A 20,608-nucleotide genomic window follows, 5' to 3' on the forward strand; every position below is an offset into this window, starting at 1 on the left:
TCACTGAAGGACCAAACACTTCATTGATATAATCCCAAAAAAGATCATGTGTCACCCAAGCCTTGTTGTTGGACCTCCACATCACATTTAACCTGCTCTTCTGGATTTTACACTTCTTGAAGGCTTGTGAAGTTTCTAATAGTAAACAAGCAGTGGTTTAATTTTCAAATTGCCACTTGTATAGGCACAGAATAGCGGTGTGAGACTGTCTTTCATTGGCTCGTGACTGTGCAATGCATTCTCCTATGCTGTTATAAAGGTAAGCTTCAGAATCTTCTTCCAGAATACATCCATCTCATCACAATTAAAAACCTGTTGTTGCAGATAACACTCAGAATCTACAAGAATTTTGAAGCTGCTTATAAAGTTCTCTGCTGCCTTTGTGTTGGAGCTGTCTGCTTTGCCATGCTTCACAATGCTGTGGGTGCTGGTCCTTCTCTTAAACTTCTTGAACCACCAATAGCTTCCTTTAAACACTTCTTCAGCCAATGATGATCCTAGTGTCTTCTTAACAAGGTTAGCAAAAATCATTCTCACCTTCTCACAAATGATGTTCTCATTAATAGTGTCACCTTGCAATTGATTTTCATTTATCCACATAAGAAGCAACCTTTCAACATCATCCAGGATACTCTTATAGTGCAAATAGTTGATATGGACCAATTATATGTGTGTGCTAAATCAGCAATGCCCACGCCATGTTTGCGTCTTTCAGTGGTTTTACATTTCATTTCTAAAGTCACTTTCTTTCTCTTATGGTCTTCTTCTCGCAGCTTTATCTTGGGAACATTACAGGAGGTGCTCCTTAAGCAAGGTTCCACTGTACATATAATTTTTCTTATTTTCTAAGAACAGTTGGTTGCATATAATATTACAGCCTGCAGTTTTCTAGAAGAATGATGAAAGAACACATTTTTATTGCAATGACATAAATAATAAATAAATTTACATTTTATCATCACAGTTCATTCAAGAGATTTTCTTCAATGCGGGATCTGATCTTATACTGTATAATTCTTTCATAAAGTCTGCCCACTTGAGACATTAAAGTGATAACTCTATAATTGTAGCCACCTACTGCTTGTAAAATGGGCATCATAATCCCAATTTTCAAAAAGGGTGATCAAAAGAAATGTGTAATTATAGGTGTCTCAAGCAGGAAAACTTTATGAAAGAATTATAGAGTGAAAGGTCAGATCCCTCATTGAAGAAAATCTCTTGAATGAATTGTGATGATAAAACATAAATTTATTTATTTATTTATGTCACTACAATAAAAATTTGTACTTTCTTTCCAGCAACTCCTAAGGCCCTGACCGCTTCTCCAATTATTTCATTAACACCAGTGTATTTCCTTCCATATTCTACAATCTACATCATTCCTACTTATGTCTTCCTTGTAGTCTAAGTCACAACAACATGAAAAGGATAGATTGCTACCACCACATACAGGAGGCAATGAGTCCACATAGAGAAGGCACAATGAAGAAGACTGTAAATATTTAAACTTTCAGACAAAAAAACCTTCTTCAAAAATAGAAACCACACACTCATTCACACAAGCACAACTCACACACACTTGGCCACTGTCTCATGGCACTGGGGCCCAACTACAGATTGTAAATGTTGTAAATGTGTCTGACGTGGGTAGCAGTCTGCTGAGGTGAGTGGTGGGGATAAAGACAAGTCATGGGTCAAGGAAGGGCAGGGACAGCAGGGTAGGGGTGGGAAAGGATGATGTATTGCCTGTGGGAACATGCAGGGACACGGTGTGGACAGGATAAGGTTGCTAGATGCAAAGTCAAGTAATTGTGCCGTTGGGTGAAAGGTAGTGTTATAGGAATGAAGTATATGTTTTAGGAAGAGTTTTCACTTGCACAACTCAAATAAGCTGGTATTGGTAGAAAGAATCTAGATGGTGAAAGTTGTGGAGCAGTCATTGAAGTGAAGTGCTTGTGTTGGATGGCATGTTCAGCAACTGGGTGGTCCAGCTGTCTTTAGCCATAGTTTGTTAGCGGCCATTCATGCAGACAGATAGAGTGTTCATTGTCATGCCCACATAGCAAGCAGCAAAGCAATTGCAGCTCAGTTTTGTAGATCATGTGGCTGCTTTCACAGGTGCCCCTGTCTTTGATGGGATAGTAGATGCCTGTGAAAGGACTGGATTAGATGATAGTGGAATGATGTATGGGACAGGTCTTGCATCCAGGTCTATTGCATTGATAAGAGCCATGAGGCAAGGGGCTGGGAGCAGGAGTCGAGTAGGAATGGAAAAGAATATTGCACAGGTTTGATGAACAGTGGAAATACCACTGTGGGGAGTGGGGAGGAAAATTGAGAGATATTCCTCATTTAAGGGGTCAATGAGAAGTACTTGAAACCGGTATTGGAGAGTACTGAGTCACGTGAGGAGTTCTCCTTTGTGGCCAGACAATGGGTGTGTGGAGGATTGTATCTGACTAAAGAGACAAAACCACTTGATTCCATAAACCATGACTTGCATATCTACAATTAGACAAATATGGGACGAAGGACAATGCTCTAAATTGGTTAACATCATACTTACACAACAGAAAACAAAGGGTTCTATCACCTCAGGTGCAGTGAATTATTATTCTCACCCATGAATATAAATTCCCCATCAGTTCTGTTTGCAGATGATACTTCTCTTTTAATTGAAGATGACAATGCAGGAAAAATTCCAAGCTCCATCATAAGCATACTGGATCCCTGAGAAAACTGGTTCCAGTTAAATGGGTTGAAACTGAACATTGCAAAAACGCAAATGGTACATCTCAAAACCAAACATTCAAAATGTGCAGAATTTAAAATACAACATAACAATCAACCTTTGAAAGAAGTTGGAATGGTCAAGTTCCTGGGGCTAAATGTGGACAAGAACTTAAGCTGGAATACACACATTGACTTCCTATCAAATAAACTGTACAGTTTTGCATTTGCAATGCAAATACTAGCAAATTTCACTGATTTGAGTACACAAAAGAGTGCTTATCATAGTTATTTTGAATCTGTCATTAGATATGGGATACGTTTCTGGGGAAGTTCAAGTAGTGTATCTTCAATACTGAAACTGCTAAAGAAAATTGTCTGGTACATATGTATTGCACAGCAGTCAGACTCTTGTTGCCCATTATTTTGGAAACTGCAAATCCTAACTGTTCCCTCCACGTACATTTATGAAATTATTATCTTCCTACACAGCAGAAAAAATTATTTGAGGATAATCATTTTAATCATACATATTACACAAGATATAAAAATAATTTTATGATACCCACACATCAGTTGAAATTATAAGCACGGACTCGACAGTAATAGGGGGATGACAATATACAAGAAGTTAATGGGCAAAAACGTATTTAATATGAAACCAGCAATTTTAAAAATGTGGCTACAGCAAATTCTATGGGAGAAATGTTATTATTCAATAGAAGAATTCATAGAGGACAAAGTGATAATTTGAGCAATGGGTAATTAAGGTTAAATTTTTTTGTATGTAGAACAAAATTGTATTATTATTACAATGCTGTTTATTAACATCAGCTGTTCTTTGTTTATGGTGAAATTTTACCACAATTTGACGGATCTCCTGTAGCTGAATCAAATGATTCAGATTATGTATGTTATGAGACAAATAAACCACAATCCACAATTCACAAAGCATTGGAGATCCATCTCTGGACAAGATTGACAGGGCCATGTGTGTGTGAGTTGTGCTTGTGTGATTGTGTTTATATTTTCTATTTTAAAAGAAGGACTTTTTTGTCTGAACACTCAAATATTTAGCAGTCTTTTTCATTGAACCAGTATGTGACCCAGTGTCTCCTCTCTCTGGTGAGTAGCAATCTATCCTTTTTGTGTTGTTGTTATTCCATCCTGGACCTTCCATTGTCTGAGTCAAATGGATGTGTATGCTTTATATAATTTACTTTTAACAGCTCATCAAAGTAAGTCCTCAAAATTTCTTTAATCTTATCATCATCTGTGGTGAGATTTCCATTAACATCTGTTAGGTACTTGGAATGTCCCTTATCTCTTTTCTTGTTCTTCATTATCCCATATAGCTTTCTCTTAATGACATTAACAGTCTCTCTCATTTCATCACTCCACTTGTTCAGCCACTCTTTCTTCTTTCTTAGCAAGTCTATATGTTTCGTTATTATGGTTTGTACAGGCTCTGAAGTATTTTCAAAACATGTTGTTCCTGTTAAGGACAGCAGTTCTTGGTCTGTCATTCCACCATCCAGTATTAAAGCCATTTGAGCAATAAACAGCCCATAGTTCAACAAAATAGCTTCATTGCCAAATGTGTATAAGTATTGTCTACATTTACTGTTATATTATTATTAAATATGTAATTATCCTGTCTCATAACGTGTTGTAAAAATTGTCCTCTGTGAGTCTCCAAATGGGGTAGCACAGACATTGTTATGGTCTGTCACTGCTAGGCCATCATTGATATTAGTGACTGACAAACAATGGTGATTCAGTATCAAACATTCATAGTCAGTTTTGGGAATGCTAACAGGTCTTCATATGGATAGTTGCTGCTTTGTCTAGGCTCAACCAATCCTTTCTTTTCCCTATGCTAGCATTCTTTATGCTAACATTTCTCATGACTAGAAATGATACAGGATGGGAATGACTGGTGCTGTTCATGAGCCAACTGATGATGACCAAGGAGAGATGAACCTATTGATTTTTGTGAATTTGCCTTAGAGTATGTGGTACCCACACACCCAATTTCTGAACCTACCCCATTGCATGCAAATGTCGCACAACAATGGTTCATCACATTTGCCAGTTCTCAAGTACACTGACATGGATCATTGTGCATCAATGCATGTAAAAAATCTTCATCAAATGCCTAAGGTCTTCCTGAACATTGAGAGTCATTAATGTCAAAACTAGCCTCCTTAAAATGAGAAAACCATTTTCTTGCTGTGCTCTGTCCAGTGGCATTATCCCCATACATGGTACAGATGTTTCTAGCTGCCTCCACTACTGTCACCCCTCTGTTGAACTCAAACAGAACATGTCATAAATGTTTCAGTTTCTCTACCTGGCACTCCATTTTCTAATGTCCACAGTTCCACTCACTATCTCCAAAAGGCAAAATGACAGTATATCAAAATTGAGCTATAATAAAAGAATGACAGTTGATAAATGAACTCATAGCAACCAGAATACCAATATGCAAAACAAAAACACTATGAACTTATGCACCAACCCAATATTAACCAAAATTTACTCCTTGAGTAAATAATACTAGGAGTGCCTAATAAGGTACACTTCAGTTTGAGTTTTTTACACCTGAAAAATTTTGTAATCTCCTGCCTGATGTCTACTAACAGTCTCTTAAAGATATTTGCACCAGAATGGAAAACTCCCTTATGAGCCCTAGACAGGTGTGCACAATCTGCATGAAACTTATTTTATTTCTAATAATGCAATTGGGAATTTCAGAGTTCATAGTAAATATGCACTTATTGTTAACAACAATACCATTAGGGGGTAAATATAATGGCATATTACTGTAAGAATCCCACTGACCCTGAAGGGACTTCTGCAAAATGTTTACTTGTAAAATTTATCTAATACAAGGGTCATTTGGAAAGTAAAGAACATTTTTTTCTACAGAAATTTTTATTGATATAATTAAATGAATATGTGTTTTACATACAATTTGATACCCAAGCTACGTTTCTACCTCATCACTGTTCAGACTTAGGCATATGTCACACCATTTCACCAGCTTTTCTATGCCTTCTGTAGACACAGTTGCCACCAAGTTGTTGAGCCACTGATTGACAGATTCTCTAAGTTTATCATCTATTCCATAGGTTCGTCCATTCAAAAAATATTTCAATTTAGGGAATGAGTGATAATCACTTGGGGCTAAGACCAGACTTTATGGCAGATGTTGAAGCATTTCCCACTGAAGCTTGTCCTGTGTCACTTCTACTGCATGTGGATGCACATTATCATGAAGGAGGATGACTCCTCTGGTTAGCATTCCATATTACTTGTTTTTAATGATGCAGGGAAGTCACTGAGCATTTGACAGTAGGCCTCTGCAGTCCAATAGTTGTGAAATACCTGTCTTCTTGGTTTTTTGTTTCAATTGTTGCTTTGAATCCATCAGTCACCACTTCATTGTGAACATTCCTCTGTCCACCATTAAACATGATACACCACTTCCAAACTGCTAATTTGTTCATCACATTACTGTAAACTTCAATTATCTGTCAATAAATTTCAATAGGTTGGACTTTTTTTGTGTCTAAGAAGTGGGTAACACTGTATTTAAAAAGCGAATAACACTATGCACATCACACCTGGTGGGATCACCAATTTTGTCACATATTTTAGAGCCACACATCTAAGCAGTGATCACCCATATTGGATTGTAGCTGCTGCCAAACTGAAGCAGATGAGTGCCAAGATCAGTGGTCGGTCAGCAGTGTGATGGGGGGAGGGGGGGGGGGGGGGGGGGGGTTATGCGGTCACATGTCAAAATGACCCTCATACAATTAACAAATACTTCTGTAGAATTAATATTTATTTACCTTAGTTGCAATCCCCAAGAAGATAGTGTTATATCACAATAACTGATGTTCTTTTGTACACAATACACCTGTAGATCTAAATACCTTCGAATTTTTAATTTTCCTGTGGTGTTATGAGAATCTCATCTTTTTTATTAAAAGTGCAAATCTGTTTCAATTTTTATCTCTTATGCTATCAAAACTACCATTTTTTCTTCACTAATTGCTGAAATGTGTCTATAACTATAGGTAGATTTGTCTAGTTCATATGTGACTTCCATTCATCTACATGTACTTTAATTTATTTATCAGAGAATTAGTATTTTACCCAGGATATGTTCCATCTGGAATTGTGCTTCGCACCAGAAAATTAATTTTTGAAGAAAGTTTTTTATTTCATTTACTGCAATGTTATATATTCATTATCATCAGCGTTACTTTGCTGAAATCAGGGTAATATGATGAATTCCGCAATAACTAAAGACTTGTTACCTTTCTCAGTGCAGTTAAGAATGAAAAATTTGTACACAAACTAGGCATCATACTGTACAGAAACATTATTGCTGTCTTGTGAACTAATTTATTTTGTTATGTATTTCAGCCTCTGGTCTCACAAAGGTAGAAGTTTGGATTTATTGGAAATTGCTTTGATGAATTACTACAGGGTGTGATGCTTAAATCCAGATGAATGAAACTTTCATTTAAAAGCAAATATATTAAAATGAGATACAAATCAAAATGAAAATCCTTTTACATATAAGTGGTGGTATCTTTCAAGAGTAACGTTACTCAGTGTAATCCTCTTCAATCACAATAACTGCCTCCAATCTTGTTCTGAAAGGATCGCTTGCGCTCTTTAAAACAGAGCTGTCCATATTCACGAATGCATCTTTGATGGCGGTGCATAGAGATATGACATTAGCGTGCCTTGTCTTAATGGTAACACTTTCAAATACACACCAAACATAGTAGTCAAGGGAGTTCTAACCTGGGCTATTCAGGGACCAGAAATGTTTTGATCAAAACATGTCAATATTATCCGAGAGTCAGTTTTGGACACAATGGCTTGTATGAGCTGGTGCACCATCCTGTTGAAAGACATTTTGTCTCCCCAAGGCTGTAGTTACCATCCACAGTTTCACAACATTTGTCAATACTTGCAGATAAACTTCTTTTGTGACAGCTTGTCCCTTTTCAAAGAAATATAATGGCCTGATATCCCCCTCACTGAACACAATGCCTAGGATGCGAACCCCAGACTTCTCTTAAGCATTATACTTGTCCACAATATTGTAATTATTGATCTTGGGTACCCGAAGAATCAAGCTATTTTAGCGGGTGAATGCCCAGTGTGAAGACTTTTGACAATCATGGCTCTTTCGTTGTACTCCACACTTGTCCATAATATCTCGGTCATTTTGAGATTCTGAATGTTTACTAGATGCATATGTCCTTCAAGAACACCCATCATAACTCCAGTGGAACTGCAATATGGCAGGAAATTTGGATTGAAATTACTCCAGAGTTAAGTGCTGCACCCAGTATGCAACATATTCAAATCATGTGATTATGATATGTTTACGTGACCTGATGCTGAAATATAAAATAAAAATTATTGATTAATTTGTGGTTTGTGAGTCAAATTATGTTCTCTTAATTTGTATTGGATAATGGTTTATATTCAGGAAGACTATACCTTTTGCCATTACATTTTTAAAACTAACTGGTTTTTTATATTAAAGGTACTCCGGACAGGAGGTATGAATATGGAATCAGTTGTCAGCATTCTATCTGAAGAAGGGACAGCGCAGTCTCTTGTAGACTATGAATCTTACTCACAGAGGCTACTGTTTGCACCATATGTCACAAGCTTGCCAGTGCACGTCAGACTGAAGCAGCTTTATAAAACAACCTCTCGCAGTTTTTCATTAACACTGAAAGCTGAACATCCCACAGTTCTGGGTGAAATTTCAACAGTTACAGTTCTGGTAAGTATACATAACATTCTGTCTCTTCAGAAAGAGAGAAATGAGGGGGGGGGGGGGGGGGGAAAGAGGGGGAGTGAGAGAAATACTCAGTACTTAACCAGGCATATTTATAACAATTACTGTTAAAATAACTTGCATAACAGATTTCATGAATGATGAATTTTTTACTGTGTCATTGGACTACACTTAATCTGTAACTCATGTTTGTTATATTTTCTCCTAGCTAGTCACATAAGGTAACCAAAATCAACATATATATAAGGCAAATGTGTGTACATAAAGACACACTTTTTCCATGACCAAGCACTGGCACCTAATTGTGGTTATGGTGGTAGATAGCCTTTGGTCTCCTGCTTTTAGTAAGGGAGTTTGGTCATGGTGAGTGGAAGTGGGTGATTGTGGATGGCAAAAAACATTTTCTCACATATTGTGTTTCTTAACGGTGTCTAAAATGTTTTGAGTGGCATTTCATGTATCAGTGAGGGATGGAGATATAATCAGAATTTTCTAGAAAGTATCTTTTGAACCAGATTTTCCCAGAAACTTCCAAAACCTTTGAAGATATATGCGACTTAACACTATAATAATGTTATCATCAGTAATTACAGTAATTATAAGCCTAAATCCTCATAAAAAATGAACAGTAGCTTTTCGTAGGAAAATTATTGTAGTTAAATTTTGTACTGGGGTACGTTTTCGCCAGAAGCTGTAGTTTTCAGGTTATTCAAGAAAAACCTACAAAAGAGATCTTCAAATACAAGCCTACCTCCACACTAAGCCCCCCACCAGACAGGATTTTTAGTATGTTGTTCATGGCACTCCTCCTACCACTGTACAAAAATCTGTTACTGTGCAAATTATTTCCCACATTGGACCTTTTTCGGTCTTTATTAACTGGCTTTATTATATCACCAGTTTAGTTGAGCACTAAAATTGTAAAATTGGTGATTGTATGAATTTTGCCTAACAGTTCTGTGAGTTTTAACAGCATAAAATAAACGATTATATATTTGTATTTGTCAGACCTGCTGACTGCAAAACCACTGGCTGTAATGGTTAACTCTGAATTGAACTGTCAATGTAATTAGTTTTAGCATTACATTTACAAAAGTGATTTTTTCTTTCCTCACCCTCACAGGCCCACTTACACTAATAACATCACTGAAACAGCTGACTATGTTGCCGTTATAATACTCCAAACAATAGAGACAAAAAAAGGTTGAATATGGAGAATAATTCATGTAGTTGCAAATTTGTGTACAGTGGTAGGAGGGAATTTCATGGATAATGTACTAGAAATTCTCACTGGTGAGGGCTGAGTGTGAGGGTAGAGGTGTGTTTGAAGGTCACTTTTGTACGTTTTTTTTTAATAACTATGAAAACACAGCTTCCTGTGGAAACATAATCCATTATAAAATTTAACTACATTAAATTTCCTACAAACAGATCCTGTTCAATTTTTCTGTAGGACTAATAGTTTATGCATAGTGAGCAAAAGAATATGAACGCCTTGCATGTGGTCTTTGAAGACCAAATATAACTTTCCAGGTTGCATAAAACATCAGCAGGGGCAGTTGTATCACCCTGTATAATGATTTATTTTGTGAAATAGTTGTTGTATATAAAATGTCAAAGCATATGACAGTGCTTATGCAACTGTATGCGAATTTGCAAAGAAGAAATGCAGGATGTAGAAACAAAACAGAGGAAGAAAAAGAAAGATGACTTATGAAATTTCAAGGAGTTCAACAAATAAGAGAAAGGCAAAGTGAACAACAAAAAGCAAATATTAACAAAGAGATGTGAATTAGAGTAAGTTCAATTAGAAAATATGAATCAGGTAATCAATATCAAATGAATAAAAAAATAGAGAAAGAATGGCCACTCCACCTGAATATCTAGGAGTTTCACATATAGAAACCACAATTTAGAACTTGAGGAATTCCATTATGATTCCACAAAAAAATACAATGAACATCCAAATGTGCATCATTAGGAAAATGATCAAAACATGCACGTTCTGCTACACAAAAAAATTTAAAGATGTAGCTCTGAGTCGCAAGTGCCTGGCAGTGTGGCCTCAATTGCCTCAGACTGCAGGCATGTGTGTGTGAGCTGCATTTGTGTGATTGTGTATGCGTGTGTCTGTCATGTAATTTTGACGAAGGCCTTTCTGGGTGAAAGGTGTATTTGTGACAGTCTTTTTATTGTGCCTATTTGCAAATCAGCATCACTGCTATATGGTGAGTAGCAACTTTCCTTTTCATAATAGTGTGGAATTAATTCTTTGAATGTTCCAGGAATGCCATTACATTGCCTCAAATAAAAGGTTTGTTCCCCAGTCATTTTATTGCAGAAACTGAATTAACTGAAACTGTGTAATGGTAAAAGACTCTGCGTCAAACAGTTGCAAAATGACATCATCGAAGCCAGTATAATGACTAACAAAGAGAAAGGGTAGATGCTATTTATATTGTGAGTATCTTTAGTATCATCTGGAATGGCCTTCAGTTTAAGCCGATTACGGTTTTCAGTAAATTTGGCTTACAGCATGACCTTCAACAAAGCATTGGACCAAATATTCCAATATTCTGGTGTAAACTGAATCATGCTTCTCACATGCCCAGTTGTACATCCTGTACTTATGAATTTGATTGAACTTATTGCATGTCACTATGGAAGCCAGAGAAACGTGTTGCACTCCAGCAATTTTTTTCAGATGATATGTGCCAGATGAATATCATCCTGTTTACTGAATCCATTCTAGTTTGTTGAGCTTACTGTTGCATTCTCACGTTTATTAAGTTGGAATATCATAAAGACCATCTGCCAGAAGCCCACACATGTTGAACATTGACTTTCAGTTGACTTTGATGGTTTGTATTAATACTGAATTACGGTAATATACTCCTTGTCAGTCACCAGACAAATGGCACCTAACCAGTTTGAACACTGTTTATTGCAATGCAGCGGGACTCTTCTGCCCAAAGAGACAACAATACATGGGAACAAAAGATAATATAAACATCAATTTTTTGAAGCAGAGAAGCCTTCTTTGACAAAGAAGAGGGTAGCTGTCATTCAGGTGTACAATCAATCACGGGCTTTTCTTGCTCATTTGTAATCAACTAAATGTAAATTGCCTTTTATAGTCAAAGTGTTGTATAGTTGCACATTATGGGAATAATGCATTGCAGAAATAAAATATGAAGCTGACTACAGTATTTATTACACAAGCAACAACTGCAGCAAAGCACTTCTCTTTTGCAAAATGAAATCTGACATGTATACTGGATCCAGGCTTATGGACAAGTACATTGAATTGGCTGCAAAAAAACTAATACTGAATGTATCAGGTAACAACCAGTGTAACTAACATTGTACAGCCCATATGACAGGCATGACGTGAAAATATGTGTTGAACAACTCTGATGTTAGCTACACAGCCATCTATCCTGTTTCCTCCATTAAATGTTATAGGAAAATTTCTCATGATACTCTTTTTCAACAGTTGCTTCATCCAGAAACACACAAATATTGATTTGAATTTATTGATGTGTAGCTTATTCTGTGTATCCATATGTAATTCTGCTTATAATTAAGGCTGTTCCCATCATTTTACTTTTGAGAAGGGAATTTCATGGAACTTCTCACACTGTGATTTTATTGTTTACCAATCTACCTCAACAATTACATCATACTCTACCTTTGATCACACTGTAGACATATGGCTTTGAAAATTGCAGCTGAACAACTCATCAAGGAACTCCAGGTCTGCAGCAAGTCGTATTCTGCCAACACGCCCAGTTATTTTGTCATGGGGAAGCAATGGAACACAATTTCCTGACAATAACAAGGAAGTGCAACCAGGATACCCTGTTACTTGTGTGACACCGTGTGATGTGCAGCATCCAGATTATGGACAGACTATTAACTTACTGTGTTCAGCAGCAGGTATTTCTGATCCTCTCACAGACATCATGGTACACTGGGAGGTTTCCACTGGTACTGGACATCCTTACAGGACAGTGTCTACAGCTCCTATTGATATGCTTAGTACAAGACATGCTCCTCGTGTGCTAGATCCTATATTCTTTACTTCTGGGTTCAAAATACGCTGCACAGCTATTCCACTGAATGAAGAATGGGGAAAAAAGGTAAGCATTCTTAATATTTTATTATTTTTGTACAATGCATTCATATTAGATCTAATGACAAACTTACTAGTTTAGTGATATTGTATCAGATAATTCTGATTTCACAGACAAAGTTTTAAAATAATTGTTGTAATCTGCAAATTGACATGTAGCAAATCAAAACTGCTTTATCAATAAAACTTTTGCAACTTTTGCAACAGCCTCAGTAGTGTGCACTTATGTGTCTGTGTAGTTGTGTGTGTGAATTTGTGTACTTTCTACTAGAAAAAGCACCAGAGTTTGAAAGCTAGCGAAAAATTTTCTGTTACATGTTTCTATATGCCACATACCAGTCTGCTATAGGTGAGTGGTTGCCTTTCCCTAATATTATATATCACATACAATACATTACACATTGTAGTATTTATTATGAGATATTATATATAAAAACAAAGATGAGGTGACTTACCGAACGAAAGCGCTGGGAGGTCGATAGACATAGATATTGAACACATAACTATCTAAAATTACAGGTCTACGCATACATCAATGTGTACAATTTCATAAACTCCAATTGAGAGTGGATTGTAAGTCCCGCAGATACATGTTTCTGCCATGCTCACATCACAGTGTAGGTCCTTTCTTAACAGCTGAAACCCTGACAATCAAGCTGTGACTTCAAAATGTACATTGTGAAAGTAAAACCTCTGTTGAAAAAACAGTAGACAGTCTTTGTTATCAAGTTTTCCACTTTATTTTTAGGTAAAATGTACTTTTCCTGTCAATACATTTTGTGCAGCATTTTCCAGTGAGTAGACTCCATTGTTGAAATGAAGTAGTGTGAGCACCTGAAAATACTAGTCTAAAAATGCCACTAAATCTTCACTAGACTCAAAATATATTTCAGCCAGAAACTGCTTTAAATGTGAGAACAGGTAGAAGTCAGAGGTTGCCAAATTTTATGAATGGAAGTGGATGCTCCAGAAAATTGTTTGAAACTTGTGATATCTCAACTCGTTGAACTCTGTTTTCCAAATCATACTTGGAAAACAGAGTTCAACGAGTTGAGATATCACAAGTTTCAAACAATTCCCTTATAAAACACCTGTCTGACCCAGAAAATGTGAATATAGGCGTCCCACAGGGAAGTGTATTAGGCCCAATATTGTTTCTTATATACATTAACAACTTCCCACAAAGTATCAGACATGGCAAAAAAATACTTTTTGCTGATGATAGCAACATAGTAATAACAGGTGAAAATCCAACACAACTGTCAGAAAGAGCAAACGAGGCTCTCAATGATGTCCACAACTGGTCATTAAAAAATAAAGTAACCCTAAATGTAAAGAAAACTAACTATATTAACTTCCAATTGAACAAAAAACACAATGCCACTAGAATAAAAGTTAATAATAATGAATTAGAATGTGTAACAAGTACCAAATTCTTAGGGATGAATGTAGACAGCCAACTGAAATGGACAAACCACGTCAACATTTTGGCAAAGAAATTATCCACAGCATGCTATGCTCTTAGAATCCTTGCACCGGTATGCAATAATACCTGTCTTAAAATAACATATTACGGATATCTACACTCAGTCCTCAGCTATATGGATCATGTTTTGGGGAACAAGTGCCAGTAACATACAAACTGTGTTCAAAGTACAAAAAAGAGCCATAAGGATAATAACAAATAGCAACAACAGGGCCCACTGTCTAGAATTATTTAGAAAGCTAGGAATTCTAACTGTTTCTTGTGAGTATATCTTTCAGAACATAATGTTCATTAAGAAAAATCTTAACATGTACAACACAAATAGCCTAATACATGACCATGAAACAAGAGCTTGTCGCCACATCCATCTAGATAGAAAGAACAAGGCAAAGACGCAAAAAAGTATATTTTACAATGGGATAAAACTGTACAACAAATTACCACAAGAAATTAAAGAAATAAATGAGCCCCTCACTTTCAGACAAAAGCTTAAAACCTTTTTAGTAAGTAAAAGTTTTTATACTGTAAAAGAATATTTAACATAGATGTAGATTATTAGCAACATATGACATTATCACCAAAATATTATGTAGCCTAATTATAAATATGTGTATGACTAGTTATAAAAACTACACAAAATATGAGAAACCTATTTAATTGTAAATGTAAATGTGTGCTCATGTGTTGTAATCTGACGACATCCATACAATATTTATTGTTCCACGGATGAATAAATAAATAAATAAATAAAAAATAAATATCCCTCAGTCTTTATCTAGGCAAAGAACCTTTCTGATGAAAGATAGTTTTCCATACATATTCCTATCCGCAATTCTTCCCACATATTCTTTTCATCCAGTTGGTCTAGAAAACCTGTAGAATACTTTTTCAAGATAATTAGTAAAAATAATCTCTCTTTTCTCCCAGAAGATACTGAACATATACATTTCAGGAGGTACAATTGACTTTTTCCTTTTTAGTGCAGGATTACCAGCTTCCACCAAGTGCTTTGATCACTGTCTGATTTCTGATATGAAGTACTAAACCCTGTCTCATCTGCAGTAACAATTTGATCTAGAAAATGATTCATTCCCTATTTGGCCTTGATGATGATTTCAGTTTTGCATGTTATTGTATCAGTGAATGACATATCGGGCCCCCATCTTGGACCTAGCCTTCTCAGTGCCACTGCTGCATGTAAAATATATTGTACTCTTTCTACTGGCAAAAATCAAACATTGGAAAATCCAGGATGGAATGTAACAATATTATGAAAAGGAAAATTATTACTCACCATATAGTGCAGATGCTGAGTCACAAATAAGATTTTGACCAGCAAAGCCTTCATCAAAAATAGCTGACAGACAAACACACATACTCACACAAATGCAACTCACACACACATGACTGCAGTCTCTGGCAAATGAATCCATGCGCTGTAGAGTGGCTTCAGTTACCAGAGACTGCAATCATGCATGCGCGTATGTGTGTGTGTGGGGGGGGGGGGGGGCTAGGGGGGGGGTCTATTTTTGACAAAGGCCTTGCTGGCCAAAAGCTTATTTGTGACAATCTTTTTGTTGTGCCTATCTGTGACTCAGCATCTCTGCTATATGGTGAGGAGCAACTTTCCTTTTCATAATACTGTTACATTCCATCCTGGATTTTCTATTGTTTGATTTCATAATTTTTGTTTTATTCATTCAACCTTCTTTATCTTTTATATGATAAAATTTCCAATAACTCTTTTAAATTGAGATAAAATAAATGGAATTTGTAAATAACAAAAACATGAAACTTCAAATATTTTTTCTTCTGAATACTTCTTCTTTAACTACTGTTTATTAATCACCTTATACACAGTGACTGTACCCTCAATGCACACTTTTAAAATAACATACAAAAGATTGTGCGCTGTTACAGACAATAACCACCTTTGAGTGTAAGACAAGCACTGAATATTTTTGTAACATTTGTTATTTGGGACAGCTACAATTCTTTTTCATTGCTTTTCATTCAATTATTAGAATAAAGTGCAATGTGGGTCTTGGCAATGAGGTTCCCATTTCTTGTTTTTATTGGCCCTCAGCTAATGCATCGTGGTGGTCAAAGTTGTGCAAAGTCCTGTCTCACTTGAGAAAGGGGATACTACTTTGTAAGGATACTGTTAACTCCACATGAAACACAATTGTGTGAATATATTGAGTAATAGCTAGCATAAACACATTGAAATAAAAAACTTATAAATATTTTACGGATCTCACTCAGGCAGAAAAGACAGCACAGTTATCAGTGGATTTGTACAACTACATGAGGACATTTCCATATTGTGTTAGAAAAGTGTAGCAGGTCACTCTGCAGCAGAATGTGCACTGTTTCAAAACTTCCTGGTAGATGAAACTGTGTACCAAACTGGGACTCAAACTGAGAACCTTGGCTTTTTTGTGCAGTGTTCCTATCAACTAAGATATCTAGGATTAATTCACAACTTGCCACACACCTTAGTTCCTGCCAGTAGCTCTCTACTATCTTAAAACCACACGGTTCTCTTGTATTCTTTAACACCCCTAGACAAAAGGATATTGATGAACAAAAGATTCATTCTGGAAACAGTCCCCTAGGCTGTGAATAAGCCAGTTCTCCACTATATCATTTCTTCAAGAAGTTCTCATGTTGCAGGAGAAATTCTGTGAAGTTTGGAAGATAGGAGCTGAGGTACTAATGGAAGTAGAATGTAAAGGTGTGTTGTGCATAGATAGCTCAATCAGTAAGAGAATAGTCCATGTAACACTCGAATTCAGGTTCAAATCATGGTCTAGCACACAACTTTAATTTGCCAGGAAGTTTCAGAGAAGTAAATTCATTCTGGAAAGTGTTACATGTTTTGTTGAAAATAGTTGCCATCTTTAGCCAGATGCAGACAAGAGCTAACAGCCAATATCCACACAAAAATATTCATGCCCACTTGTTATCCTGTATGATACTTATTCATTTCAGCCCTACACAAACGAGGAAGAGAGAGGGGGAGGTGTGGCATATCTTTAGGTCACTGCACATCAAGATAATGAAAAACATAAGCATATGACGTATTTTACTTGGAGCATTCAAAAATGATTGGCACTAAAATTTTTTTGTGACTTCAGGAACCATTTACTGAGCAAATGAATACAGATTATATTATGGATATTTCCTGACAATGTCTATGCACTTTTGCTATCATTCTGGTAGTTTCTGTATGTGTGTAACAAACCATTATTTGGGAGTATCATGGATGACTGGTGGGCGATTGCATAAAGTTCATAATTTGTGGTGAACCCCTTAGCCCAATGACCTCTTTCATTGCTATTAATATGGCACAGTTGCTAGGACCCGGATCCAGTGACTATGGAGGTTGTGGAGCACAGTAAATGCCATTTCACGCACAGTGGAAATGGTCTGGCCACTGACATATTGCTGCACATTGTCGTGTTGGAGCAGAACATCACAATTCCTATTTCGATGGCAGTGTAGTTGAATGTGTCAGTGAACTATAGTACTGATCACTGTTGAGGGTCATGTTGGGAGCAAGCAAATCCACCAGCAGTATCCCTTCCTCATTCCAGAACACATTCACCACTTGTTTCTGTACGAATAGTCCTGTCTGTGACGAGGGCTCACAGTATACTTTCACTCCATAGACTGATGTTTCTTTTCTGGAGTCTTGTGGAAGAACCATGAGTCTGTGATTGTAAGCAGACTCTTAAAGAACTCTACTTGATCTTCACTTTACTGTTGCTCCAACTGTTGATGTATCTCCACATACTTCTGTTTCTATGCAATGGAGATGGGATGGGGCCCTCATTGTACACACACCTTCTTCTTCAGATCCTCATGGATAATGTTGTGGACTGTTCCCCATGATAGACCCATGGCCTTCTCTAAGTTCATCAAATGTAATTCACCTGTACCCCATGATCAATTGACACACAGGGCAGTGACGGTTTGTGTGCAGTTGCTTGGTGCTGAGTGCTTTTGCATTTTTCAGCACAGTTCCTGCTGTCCAAGAACTCTGATACCCAACAAAATATTGATCAGTGACTTGATGCTTATCTGTACATATGGCTGCTAACCTCTCATGGATGTTTGAAACAGTCACTCCTTCCTTCTACAGAAACTACATTGTCCCATGCTTGTCTGCTTCCATTTTGTCTTATTGATGTCCACCAGTGTATTCATAAGCCAGAACAAGTGTTGCTGCAATGTGCCACCAGTGGGAAGCAGCATCACCATCTGTTGGCAGTAGACAGTACTATAGATTCACATGTACATCAACACACATTCCAGACTGCTACTTTGTAGGGGTTATCGGGGGAGTGCTAATCAATATTGTATTAAGTAAATATTTAATTTTGGCATGTTCATTATCATGCAGAATATAGAAATCAAGGACATGTGATTATATTAATTAAGTTACATATAAACAGTAAATGATGTTCAATGTGAAAGGTGTATCACAGCTGTTACACAAATTAATCATTGAGTCTCTTGATATTCCCCTCAGATAATATTTTGTCACATCAGTGACACAGGTTAAGTCTCTGACTTCACAGTTACATAGAAAATCACATTTGTAGAATTAGTAATTAGTTTATACAACAATCAGAATACTGCAATAGCCACTGTATATTCATGGTCATATTGAAAACATCCTACTTAGATTATTACATTTTCAGGTGGAAGGTCTACCTGTGAGAAGTGCAACAGTGAAAGTTGGATCCAAAAAGCTGTGTCCAGCTTCCAACAAAGCTCCGTCATTCTTAGCTACATTCACCAGTGGTAATGAAAAACAAAACAACAGTAAGGTGCACATTCGTGTGGAGGTACCACATATTGATGGAACAGTGCCTATTATTTCTACTGGACCGATTGAAGCACCACACCAGCTCATGAGAGAGAGTCAATACATTAACCAAAATCCCTGTTCCAACACATATCAAGGAAGTGCGTTCCTCAATGACAAAGAAAATAACAGGTTTGTTATTGCATAACTGCTTCCTGTGATTGTGATGTGTCAGTATATGTGACAAGCAGCACCAGAAATATTCAGTCAGCTTTGTGTTATTGCTATTAGTTCTAGGGAAAGTAAGAATATAATTAAGTACTTCAAAAATGGAATTCATCATGATGTTTGTTAATGAAACATCAAAATAACATCTTTAACTTAAAACATTAAATGTCTGTTTCCCTGATATAGCTGTGTACCTTGTCATGAGGTAACGCATCATTTCCAAGAAAGATTAAAATAGTATCTTTCTCCAGGACTTTGACTACCGTAAAGTAGGGTGACTTTGAACAGTGAGGCGGCTTTGAACAGCAATTTAGCATCTTTTTAAAACAATTGCTGCACTCTAGTGTGTAAATATGGAACTGAGTCCAGAGTCATTAAATATTGTCAATAATCAATACTTTCAGATGATATGACAGTTGATATGAAATAACATTGTATACCAACGCCAGAAAATAAAATAATTTTCTGGAAATGTAAGGTCCTTCACAACCACAAAAACATTTGCCTATTATTAGAAGCATTTTTTAGTTTAGAATTTGAAATGGGTTTTTATGGGCGAGGTTAACACTTGAATGAACATTTACAGAAAGCATAAAATGTTAAAATTATTCTTTGGTGGTGTAAAAAAATAAAATATGAAGGCTTATCTTTCAAGGGGTGACTTTGAACTTTGCCTTCCCTCAGCTCCATGGAAAACATGTTTTAGTGAAGTTTCCTCCAAAGAATGTTATCACTGATGATGAAATTACACTTACGAGGAAATGGCATTCCAATGTGGAATCAGATGAAGTTTTTTTCTGTGGCCAAATGTTCCCAATGTGTCAGATTTTGAGAAAGATGTCATTTGTAGGATTCCACCTGATTCTGAGGTAGATAGAAGGGAAAGGCTTCATTTTGAGTTTAAATTTGATGTCTATGACATCTGCTAGAGTGGACACCCTTTTGTGGCAACTTCCTTTTCTGTAGAGTGTTTACAGATGTAATTCTTTAAAAGGTGATAACTTTTTTTCACTTATTTTATTAAAGTCATACAGATTGTTTTGAAAAGATCTGTTTTTAAATAATTTTCTTATTTGAGAAAGATGTCATTTGTAGGATTCCACCTGATTCTGAGGTAGATAGAAGGGAAAGGCTTCATTTTGAGTTTAAATTTGATGTCTATGACATCTGCTAGAGTGGACACCCTTTTGTGGCAACTTCCTTTTCTGTAGAGTGTTTACAGATGTAATTCTTTAAAAGGTGATAACTTTTTTTTTCACTTATTTTATTAAAGTCATACAGATTGTTTTGAAAAGATCTGTTTTTAAATAATTTTCTTATTTCATAACTAGCTCAGCACCCATTTCCATTATTAGCAAACTTAAGCCATAT

At 36.4% G+C, this 20,608-nt stretch overlaps 1 protein-coding gene across 1 annotated transcript in view; it reads left to right on the top strand.

Moving 5' to 3' along the window:
• Window positions 1–20,608, top strand: part of LOC124603351 (extracellular matrix organizing protein FRAS1-like) — a 218,419-nt gene that overhangs the window by 100,528 nt on the left and 97,283 nt on the right. The window contains exons 8-10 of the mRNA XM_047136392.1: window positions 8,312–8,557; window positions 12,304–12,714; window positions 18,903–19,201. Coding sequence (XP_046992348.1) covers window positions 8,312–8,557; window positions 12,304–12,714; window positions 18,903–19,201 — 956 coding nt within the window. The remainder of the gene's footprint in view (window positions 1–8,311; window positions 8,558–12,303; window positions 12,715–18,902; window positions 19,202–20,608) is intronic.

This window comes from Schistocerca americana, chromosome 1, assembly GCF_021461395.2.
Source record: "Schistocerca americana isolate TAMUIC-IGC-003095 chromosome 1, iqSchAmer2.1, whole genome shotgun sequence".
Taxonomy (NCBI): Eukaryota; Metazoa; Arthropoda; class Insecta; order Orthoptera; family Acrididae; genus Schistocerca; species Schistocerca americana.